This window comes from Notothenia coriiceps, unplaced genomic scaffold (assembly GCF_000735185.1).
Source record: "Notothenia coriiceps isolate Sejong01 unplaced genomic scaffold, NC01 NC01_scaffold00000339, whole genome shotgun sequence".
NCBI classification, from domain to species: Eukaryota; Metazoa; Chordata; class Actinopteri; order Perciformes; family Nototheniidae; genus Notothenia; species Notothenia coriiceps.
Window position 1 is genome coordinate 12,584,182 of NW_011333040.1, and position 11,463 is coordinate 12,595,644.

Here is an 11,463-nt window from a genome sequence, read left to right on the forward strand (position 1 = left end):
TTGTTATTCTTTTAGGAGACATTGAGAAGAAGCACAAACTTGAAGTAAGCCCAGTTTGTGACAGAGAGATGAACACCGTCGGCAACATTCAAATCGGTAAGAAGGGGTGTTTTTAATGGTGTGCATTCGAAGTAAAGTAAGAAAGGAAAATACAGCACTTGTAAAGAATGATTAAGACTCAAGCTTTTTTTATCCGTGTAAGCAGTTTCCACCGTATTCAACATTCTCCTAGCTCATATCTAATCTCAAACCCTTATTTGTGTCTGCCTCCCCTCTCCTCCCAGGCTTCATGACGTACGTGGTGGAGCCTCTGTTTGCAGAGTGGACCCGCTTCTCCGACACACGGCTGTCCCATACCATGATGGGCCACATGAGGCTGAACAAGGCCAGCTGGGGGGCCCTGCTGCGGGAACAGAGCTCCGTGGCGGCGGGGCCCAGCTCGCCCGGCACCGACCCAGAAGACGGTGCCGCTACCGGAGGAAGCAGCTCCAAAGAAATACCTCAGGGAAGCAGAGAATCCTGACACTCCTCGTGAGCCCCTTCACCTCGACCCCTGACCCCTGACCCCTGACCCCGGGGCCTGCAGCTCCACCTGATCCTAACTTTTTGTTTTGTTGCTTTTGCCTCTCATCTTGATAAACCACTGATTTTATTTAATTTATTTAATTTTTAATTCCTCTTTTTTGGCATAGAGCAATACATAGATACCTCATTTGGCTACTGCTGTATTTTTCTTTTATTTGCTTTGTTTTATTTATTTGTCCACTGTAGTTTTTGGCATTACTGACTGAACACACCACTTTGTTTGTTGGTGAACCTTTAGGGGAAAGCAGGATAAGAACTGAAGACTTTTTTTTTTTTTGTTCTGGTATTTTGAAGTGCCATTTGAAAACAAAGATTTGAAGAATGATCTGAAATGACTGAGACAACTGGAGTATTCTGACATGAGACCCTCCTAAGACTTTACATCAATGCCATGATGCATTTGTATTGAAGATTCTTCCTCATGTTGAAAAAATAAATTAAAATGTGACAAGCCCAGTCCTTTTGCTGCCTCTACGAAGACTGTTTACGCATCTCCTTGTTTGTTGTGACTTTCCCTTGAAGTGAATCACGTGGGCTCCACGGTTTGCCTTCGAAGCACAGATGTGAAGAACCACTCGTTTGAACTGTCATCCCACTGTTGAAGCCATGAGCAGAACCTTACTCAACCACACCAGATGCCATAAGTAACTCCACCTGTGTGCTACCATGTGTCCTTGCACTCCCGAATGAAATACGGTGGTGGATGTGCAGCGACCCGCGGAGGTGTTGTAGTCCTTCTCCACGTATCTTCCAGTGCTGGTTGAACTCGGGGGAGCGTCCCCAACCCCCCACACTGGAAATCAGATACTCACTGCACATGCATCTCACCTGGAACTCGCTCAGGGTCTCTTATCACGAAGGAGAGGGGGAGGAGGCGACTGCGGACGATGCAGGGTTGTGTTCCTGGCGAGGATCTACTGAAGGAGACCCTCCCTCTCCGCAGAATGTCTCTCTCAGCCACATGCAACCTAAAGGACTGCTCGATTGATGCCTTATAACTATGCACAAACTATGCTAAGTGACCAAACCAGCTCCATCAAGTGCATGGTGTGCTTGTCTTTTGAATGCACTGTCCAATCCCTTGCCTTTTTGTTGTGAGGAACAACTCCAGCTGTCCTTCTTTTTTGTACCGAAACAAAATGGTCGAGTGACTTTGAACATTCCACTTCTTCGTGTTTGGTTTGTCTACTCCGATTCTGTATAGTGGCACAAATCGTTGTTTGTGTTTTTTCGAAAGATAACAGGTGCTTTTCTTACTTTAGCTGATTTGTATTTTTGCTGTAAGTGCTGTAAGACTGTTGATAAAACTGTTTACAATTTGTTGCGACAGCCATTTTTTGGGAAGACTTTGGTGTCGAGCCAGATTTTGTAAAGGCTTTGCTGTATTGACCTTTTTGATACATGCCTGTTGCAGTTACGATTTGAATAATAAAACCTGTTGTTGACTAATGTTTTCTTTAAGTTTCACGCTGTTTTAACATGTCTAATACTGAAGTTTAAAGGTCGAGTAGGTAAGTTTGAGAAACCGGCTCGAGATACACTTTGTTATATTCCATGGAATGCTCTTAACATCCCGATAGCAATGAATATCTGAAGTGCTTTGACAAAAAATCCATTAAAAAAAATGTCATCTGTGGAAGCCGTAGGCGCTGTAGCGGCCATCCAATCATTTTAGCCGGGGCGGGCGGCTAAAATGATTGGATGGCCTACCTGCCTGTCAGCCTTCCATCTGTGCACAAACTTATCTCGTGCCCTCATTGGTCATGTGCGCGTTCGTGTGTGTTGGAGGAGGGGCTCTGTAAGGAAGTGGCAGATTTTTTCCGGTTGTGTATTTTCAAATTCTAGCGCACTCGAGCTGGTTTCTCAAATTACCTACCCCACCTTTAGCAGGGTATATTATGCTTTTTGAGTTCCTTCTCCTGTAGTGTTATTTTATTTGTGTATGTAAATGGTCTGCAAAGGCTAAAATCCCCGTGTCCCTCCGGGGGATGTTCTCTCTGATACACTCGTGTCTTCAAGTTGGGTTGCATTTATTCTTTGAACCTTACAATTTAAACCGAAGGCATTTGACTTTCAAGAGGTTAAAACTCAGCAATGAACACCAGAGAAAGTTAGGACAGAAAATAAACTTTATTATTTAGAGATTTGACAATTAAACAATTTGTATGGAAGACAACTCTTCTACAAAATCCTACTACTGACACACCCAGTCCACCTTCCCTTATTAAAAGGTAACACTAGTAGAGTCGACTTAAAGCAGCAACTACTCTTACATGATCGACTGAACGGAAACAAAGCAGTCAGTCAATTTGAACAAAATACTAAAAACCTCACGACCCTGAAGAATCTGCATCTTAACAGGCATGGAAATGTGATGATTACTGGCACCATTGGAATGATACATGAACAGTGGGTATCTTAGGACCCATGACTAAAACATATATAAATAGTGTTTCTTACCGAGATGAACCGAAGCATGTTTTGTGATAAAAGGAATCTCTTACTTCATCTTTTCTGTTGATGACCTAGACATTTCACAGTATCTGTTTCCCTCACTGTTTAAGCATCGTCTGTACACGACATAGAGTACATAGAAAGATATTTGGCAGAGAAAGGCAGAATCTCTCCGATCGCTGGAATGTCTTTGGTTCTTAATCACAGATCGCACTAAAGAGATCATTTCAACAGACAACGTACATAACTCACAGATAAAGTACAAACTCTTTTTTAAAAGTCACCAGGTATTAATACTGGAAAAAAATCAACCACATAATAACTTGTGTTATCTACTTAAACTACAACATAAATAAAAGAATCCCAATCATAAATTAGTCTATTATACATGTATACAGCACAAAGTTCCACGAGTAAGAAAGTGCTCAATTTCTCCTGTTGAAGAACTCAGCTTTACAAACCCCTTCGTAGAAAGGGGAACGCAAACATGACCAACTGTGATACGTGCACTTAAAGTGTTTTTAATATTATTCTGTAGTGTTGCTGCCACGATCACTCGGGCTGATATATTTTGAACACTAAACAATAAGACATTCAGTTAAAGTAAATCATGTTCTTAAAACAAAAAGCTAATAATATAAGTTATAAAAAGTGCAAAATCAGACGGTCAGGGTGACTATCGGACACAACGCTGCGAGATGACTGCTACTCAGAATCCCTTGCTCTTCCACAGAAACTGCCCTTATTTAAAAAGGTTTCGTAAGGCACTTTAAAGTGTCCGCAGCATATCTGCAGCTCCAGCTCAGATCAACTTCTTTTTGACAGTCGATTTCAACATGTGCTGTCCAAACTGTGGAAAGAGAAAGACAGAATAAAGTACATTCGATGTCAAATCAATGACGTGAAAACATAACCTGAAATTCCATCTTAAGAAAAGCGTTACTTATCCAAACATGTTTCAGTAAGAGTTGTTGTGCTCAGGATTAATAAAAGGCTGATTTTGAGGTGTCTGTAGTTTGAGATGACAGCGATTTAAGAGTAACGAAAAACGTCTACCTACAGGCATCAAAAAATGCTTCAACGCGTGCATGTCACTGAATGGGTGACGTAGAAGATTTTTAATCTCGCCGAACTGCATGTGGGGAGCAATGGCATGGCTTGGCAACTCACGAGCATCTATCGCATCAAAAGTTGAACAATGTTCAACTTTTGATGCCGATGCTTGGCATCCAGACCAATCAATCCCCGTATTATGCAAATCCGCCAGTGCAAGCGCAGCCAATCCAAACCGCGTCAAGCTGGGGAGCCAGAACCGCAAGTTCTTTCCTCATTATTCCAAATGAAATATTACGGTAGCAAAATCACCGGTTCTTTACGACCGGAACTATTTACCGGGAAATACAAACCGGGGAACCGCCTGGAGGGAGGTGGCAGCGACAGTGTGGTGAAACTGGTAGGTTTTTCGCCTGTTTGGGAGTTTTATATCCGTTTACTTCGTTTAAATTGTATGACTTTTATGTCGGGGGCGGGAGATTCGCATCGTATGTTTTGGCGCGTGTCGCAAAAACGCCAGCTTCAGACACGCCCAGCTCAGATTTTTAATGCTGTATGTCAGACGGGCCGTTACTTCTCTCACCAGAGAGCTCCGTTCGGCAGGTTTCCATCTGAATTGGGAAGCTTTGAAACTCCTGTTCTCCCTGCTCACTGTCGTTTCGATACCGGTGACAACTGTGCGTTTCAAGCTTCGGCGATGAGGAAGCGGCATCTAAGGCTCACTGGACTCTTTTGGCATCAACTTCCCCTGGGCGACTGTGGAAACACAGTTAGACAAAAAAAAGATACTCATTAATAATGTTGGGTTTAAAACAGTTTTTCATCAGTAGCAGTAGTGTTGTTTTGACCACTACTGTTTAGCTTGGATTAAACATGCATCCTCTTCAAAATCATTTCAAATCTGTTATGTATTCTCGTACCTTTTGGACGATCGTAACTTGCTTGCCGATGTCTTTTCAGGACGTCGAGCATGCTGGGGCTTCTGCTGGCCTCGAGTCCCAATATGTGTGATCCCTCTGTTCATCCCCTGCCGCTGCTTTATGCAATACAATGGCAAAATGTCCGCGTGGAGTTTGACAGAAATATGTTTCAATTTAAATAAGATGGCAAAGTTTGTTAACTGAAATAATACACAATGTTTAGCCTTCATAAGAAATACATTTTATTTTTTTCATTTTTGCTCGTTTGTGGTGGCCTATTTTGTTTTCAACCAAATATTGATGACATAAATGTTTATGCTCATAAAAGTATCACAGCAAAGATTGTCAATCACAAATGTAATTTAGATTAAAGTAAAAATATCTTCAAGAAAAAAAAAGTCCATCATCTGTCATCACCTTTCAAATAAAAAAATATAATTAAACATTATAGATGTCTCTGCAATGTGGTCTCTTGTCTTCCTTGTATTATTTTTCATGTCCACTAGATGGCGATCGGTAGGATTAAAGCACTGATATTCAGGATCTAGTCATCTTGAAACATCGTAATCTGGATCAGGCTGATCCTATCCTGAATTGCTTTGAACTCCAGGGACAAAATCTGTCCGACTTGTCTGATCCTGGATCACAAAAAATGGGATTTCAAAATCGGATCGGATCTGATTGAGATGAAAAATGTTGAACTCCTGGGCCCTGGAGACCACTATTATTTTAAGCAGATTTCATGGCAGTGATGCTAGCACAGCTGGAAACCTGCCCCTCTTAACTGCTATGAATGATCACATCGAATGAGTCACAAAAATCGTCAGCCAACGAGTCCTGGCCTGTGTCGGTGTCTCTTGAGGTGAGGTGTGAAAACTCTCCTCTGATGCCACACACTGATTTGTCCAGGTTCATTTTAATTGCTTTTGTCAGGTTGTGTGGTTTAGTTCAAATCAAAATGGTGATACAATATTACATAAATAAACCAAGTAACATCCATTATAACAATGAAATAGTAATTATGAACAGTTGTATTCGTACTATGTTACATTTAAACCATAGACTGTAAATGATTTAGACATATAATCCAGGTTTGGACAAAGAATATTTTTTCTCAGGTATGGGGAATTACTCAGCTAGAGTAAAAATCATAATTCAGCTATGATACCACTTCTACAATGATATTCACTTGCTACAGCACCGCTATAGTCACAAGTAGTTATAATGGTGTTAAACCCATGTTGTGATAGTGTCAGCATCCCCACTAAGGTGTTTAAACCTTATTTAATCTCACCAAATCTGACTACCCATAATGCAACGGTACTCACGTCTCCGGCTGCTGCAGGAAGCTCTTCATGGCTTTGATCTGCTGGAAGTGGCAGGACATGTCTGTGGCCAAAACCATCTCCACTACCAGCGTCCGCAGCTCTCTGGAGGATCGGATGAAAGGGAAACATCACAACAGCAAATGGACAGATAGCCAAACAATACCTTGAATTGTGTTTGCTAGTTCTCCTTGACGCGACATAGGACTCTTTACACTTATGATGAAACACCTTAAATGATGACACATCACCCTCAGGGGTTAGTTCTCACCTCCAGTCGTCTTTGGAAAGGTTAGTGAAGATGTTCATATCGTCTCCGGACTGCAGGAGTCGATAGGCGGCGCTGACGTGGTAGTTCTCCAGGACAGCTCGGTCATTGTACAACATGGCTGTGTCCGACCTGCAGAGCCCACACAGTTACTTACTGAAAGATGACCAGAGACCATGATGGCAAACGTACACACATCCTTTACTCAAGTAGAAGTACAGATACTCGTGTTTAAAAATAGAAGTACTGACTAAACTTCTTTGCTCAAGTAAAAGTAAAGCTTTTGAAATGTACTTCAGTAAAAAGTACCCATAACTAGCAGCTGTTTTAAAGAGTACCTAACCTCCCTTTTACTGAAGTACATTTCAAAAGCTTTACTTTTACTTGAGCAAAGAAGTTTANCCATCTACAATACAGTAACATTCACTCCTGGGGTTTGGGAAGTAGTGGAGTACAAATACTTTGTTACTGTACTTAAGTAGGCCTACATTTATCTGGTATCAGTACTTTACTCCACTATTTATTTTTATGAAGACTTTTTACTTTGACTTCTTACATGTTGAACACAAATACCTGTACTTTCTACTTCTTACATGTTGAACTCAAATACCTGTACTTTCTACTTCTTACATGTTGAACTCAAATACCTGTACTTTCTACTTCTTACATGTTGAACTCAAATACCTGTACTTTCTACTTCTTACATGTTGAACTCAAATACCTGTACTTTCTACTTCTCACATTTTCCAAACAGGCTGGTTCCTTTAGTCTGAATGTGTGTTTGGTGGCGTGATCATTATTATTTAGAGTCATTGCGTGCCTATTGATTTGAACACGATCCGTGTATCCATCATTTCCTGGTCTTCTCTAAAGAAGAGGGACCAATGAAAACGTTGTCATGTTGCCGTTGTTCAGCATGGAAACATTCATTAGCTAACAATGACATTATTGTTCTATTAATATAAAGGGAGGTCAGGTACTCTTTAAAACAGCTGCTAGTTATGGGTACTTTTTACTGAAGTACATTTCAAAGCCTCTTTACTTTGACTTGAGTAAAGAAGTTTAGTCAGTACTTCTATTTTTAAACACGAGTATCTGTACTTCTACTTGAGTAAAGGATGTGTGTACTTTTTGCCATCTCTGGAAATGTACCACACACACAGTGTATTTTCTCATGGAGGCTCGGTGACCTCTGCTCTGCTTCTGGATTCTGAACAAATGAGCAGTTTTTAATTAGACAGGAGCGTCAATGAAGGACCCCCGACAGGTGGGGGGAGCACAGGTGATAAAGACATGGCTGGAGGATACATTCAACCTCATCTGTGCTCTCCACTGAGTCCCAAGGCGCCAATTAGCGAGGGTAGATATTTAGCAAAATGCATATGAATATGAAATGTGTTTTTAGGGGGCAGTAAACCCACTATCTCATTTTCAGCTTCACATTTTCTTCCTGGTAATTCCTTGGAACTCGACTATAGTTAGAAAAAGAAATGTTTTTATATGAACTCAAGATGAATNGTGGACGGTCTGTTTGTGGAGTTTTATTTTGTTGTCTAACTTGTACTGTTTCGTTATTTTATTTTTGCTGCCGTTAATAAAGTATTTTTTAAGCTCAAGCCAACCGACTAGGCTAGTGTTTTTTGAGAGGACAATTGAACCCCGTCACAACAGGTATTTGGGTTCAAAATGTAAGAAGTATAAATTACAGGTATTTGTGTTCAAAATTTAAGAAGTAAAAGTGAAAAGTCGTCATAAAAATAAGTAGTGGAGTAAAGTACTGATACCAGATAAATGTAGGCCTAATTAAGTACAGTAACAAAGTTTTTGTACTCCACTACTTCCCACCTCTGCCAGAGACACAAATGATGCTGGGTGGAAGTTACCTGGTCTGAATATGGAAGTTATTGGTGGTCCCTGTGTGTTCAAAGTCATGGATGGCTGCTGCAAAAATGATGGCGAAGATCTCCAACTCAGTTAACCAGTGCTGAGAGAGAGAAACAGAGATTAGAGATGATATACTTTCTCAAGTGACGGAGGGAAGGACTTTTTGTTTTGAGTATTGAAAAGCTCTCTCTGCATCCCCTTCTTTAAAAAGTTTGCCTCAACACTCACCACCATGCCAGTCTTGAGCAGCAGGTAGTGGATGGTCTGTGTTACATCAGCTGCATGCATCAGGTTGTGGTAAGGATTCTTGTATTTGCTGTAGCCCATCTCCAACGAGTCCACGAACGACATGAGGGCTGAAATAGGGACCTGCAAGAGAGGAGACGCAACAATAAAACATGACATTTGAACCACGTATGAGTAAATAAACTAGAAAGATCACACGGAATCACCTATCTGTAGAATCTTAACTGTGCATTCATACCTTGAAACGATTGATCAGGTCGTATCTGGTGAGCAGCTCGTAGAAGACGAACTTCAGAGCGTGGTCTCCACTCGCCTCGTTCAGCGCAAACACATCGAAGGACCACATGTCCACGTGCTGGAGCAGATACACTTATTTAACGTATGTAGGTTAATGTTGTCCTTCACCTGCACAATCTATGACCATCCTTTCACCATAAACAAAAACATACATAAACTCATGAATACCTTGATCACACTGATGACGTTTGAGGGATAACTAAGACCAGCCAAGTTGGAGGTTCGTCGGTACATCCTGCCACACAGATATGACACATCGTCAAACACACTGACTAGTTGGCATTACTACTTATTCTGGTTCTGTTTTATTCAATCAAATGATTTCCTATCTCTGAAACATCCAAAAATGATTTAGAATTGGCAAAATAGATCAACCAAAATGCTTCCAATACCAAAATCCTGTCTAGTGTTCTATTCCCAGAGAAGTTATAATAAAAGTAAACCAATCAGACCTCTCCACAAAGATGCCGGCCTGCACTGCGTGGACGATGCTTCTGAAGCGCGGCTTGTCTTCGTTGCGGCGCAGCATCAGGCCTCTCTGCCGGGTGAAGGTGGAGGCCAGCCAGTCCCGGACCTCTGAAGGCACCGTGTCCGACTGGATGTCACTCAGCTCGTCCTCCCGGTCCACCATCCGCCTGCACGGAGACACACAAAGGGCAATGACTCATGCAATGTACAATTATTTGCAGGTTGCTTAAAAAGCTATCATTTTACTTGATGATTTATCCAACTTTTTCTGCAGAGTGTAATTCAAAGCTGACTTCCATCGATTCAACGTTCTCTTCGTATGTAGAAAACTGCTATACAATAGGCACATTTGTAATGAATGCAGCAAGATTAAGATTCAAAGTTGAGCTCACAGTATGTTTGGAGTCTAAGTGGTTAGTGTGTTGCTGGGCAACTGACACAGAAAGACTTGTTTTTGTACCTTTTTCAACAGTGTGAAGGATGTTGTTTTTGTACACGTTACAACTTCCATGGACCCTCTGAACTTTGCCTAAAAGTACTTTAAATCATCCTGGAGTCATGAGTTATATTAATACTGAAAGGCTGAGCTGCTTGGATCTCGATGGTTTGTGTTAAAAGGTCTTGATATCTCCTCATCTAAGACACATACAACATATGTTGGGTCATCATTATGGACCATGCAGCACAACGACTACTTGGAAACTTTAGGTGCTCATATTTCTTTCGGGGGTTTACTTGTAATAAATAATTTGTACAGAGTTTGTTTTGCTGCATTTACTTATATAATGAAGGTAAACAATCAGAATACTCCTTCCCAAACTGCTGAAAAGTCTAAGTTTCGACCAATCATAATCAGTCTTAGCGACATTCAAGAGAAGAATGTCAAAATGAGGTACTTTGTTTGACATGCAGTTAATGTTTTCGTATGGTTTCTTGCCTTGTTTCTTCAATGTAAAGCGATTCTAGGACTGAGGCAGCGTTCTCCAGGTTCTTCTTCAGGTCGGGCACAGAAGCCTCGCCCCTCTCCAGCTGCTTCACAAGACATCTCAACCTGCAACACACACCGTCACACCCTCAGCAACACACCTTTATATAAACAATGCCACATGCTTTAACTTGAGTTCCTAAAACCAGAAACCTTTCACGATAATCCGTTTTACCATAACATCGCTGAATACACTCTTCTGTTCTCCCTTCTGAAACTAGCCATTGTTTTCACTCTTAAATTAAAAGGCCTTTAAAATGGTAATATCTCCTCTAGGAACTAATTTCTAAAATGCATCTAGAGGCCACTTCTCACAAATAATTTAAACATATTTGTCGAGAGAATGTGTGCATCTTGAGAGAATCTCAGTGGTTTTGATGATAAAACAGTAAAATCACATAGAAGTTGTGACCTGATAGCAGTCCTCTCCATGGCGTCGGCAGAGTCAGGGACAGGCAGCTCGTCGGCCAGGATCTCCTCAGAGCTGCGCGGGTCGATCCCGATTCCTTTGGGTTCAGTGGAGCCGGCTTTGACAGCAGTGCAGAGTGCATTCTGGGACCATGAGCCTGAACAGTTTTCATACAATCACTGATAATATATCTACAAATATATTACACAATCCAGGACCATAACTTGAAATAGAAAGGGGACATTTCTGGTGAACTCACGTGCAAAGCGAGCCAGTGGATGGCGGGTGTTTTTTTCCGATCCCTCGTTAGCAACTGGAAAGACAAGAGACATTCTTTCATTTTAAATTCTCATTTGTTCTTTAAGTATGGTGTTTAAAAACCACAGCAATAATGAATTAAGTCATTAAAATACGCATAATAAAAATACAGTGTAAGTAAACATGTAAATACGTAATAACAGGATAAATATAGAATGATCCAGGAGGACACCTGCCACTCCAACCAGAAAAGGCAAATATAGCAGGATGTGTGTGTGTGTGTGTGTGTGTGTGTGTGTGTGTGTGTGTGG

General features: G+C 41.2%; 2 protein-coding genes and 1 long non-coding RNA gene across 3 annotated transcripts in view; 1 reads left to right on the plus strand and 2 right to left on the minus strand.

The window, feature by feature from the left end:
- LOC104946164 (high affinity cAMP-specific 3',5'-cyclic phosphodiesterase 7A-like) overlaps positions 1–2,034 on the plus strand; it is a 2,698-nt gene extending 664 nt beyond the window's left edge. Inside the window, exons 2-3 of the mRNA XM_010771942.1 lie at positions 16–96; positions 285–2,034. Coding sequence (XP_010770244.1) covers positions 16–96; positions 285–523 — 320 coding nt within the window. The 3' untranslated portion in view covers positions 524–2,034. The remainder of the gene's footprint in view (positions 1–15; positions 97–284) is intronic.
- A 666-nt stretch (positions 2,035–2,700) lies between these two features.
- Positions 2,701–5,163, minus strand: LOC104946171 (uncharacterized). The gene is made up of 3 exons (XR_798409.1): positions 5,013–5,163; positions 4,676–4,848; positions 2,701–3,889 (listed from the first exon to the last, which is right to left on the minus strand). It is a non-coding gene; the product is annotated as an uncharacterized lncRNA (long non-coding RNA).
- A 1,173-nt stretch (positions 5,164–6,336) lies between these two features.
- LOC104951040 (calcium/calmodulin-dependent 3',5'-cyclic nucleotide phosphodiesterase 1C-like) lies at positions 6,337–11,226 on the minus strand. Its single transcript, XM_010777679.1, has 10 exons — positions 11,154–11,226; positions 10,898–11,051; positions 10,438–10,551; positions 9,485–9,667; positions 9,201–9,267; positions 8,974–9,090; positions 8,718–8,858; positions 8,489–8,589; positions 6,609–6,737; positions 6,337–6,442 (listed from the first exon to the last, which is right to left on the minus strand). Exons 1-10 carry the CDS (start codon positions 11,224–11,226, stop codon positions 6,337–6,339), a joined length of 1,185 nt encoding a protein of 394 aa, XP_010775981.1.
- Positions 11,227–11,463: the final 237 nt, after the last annotated feature.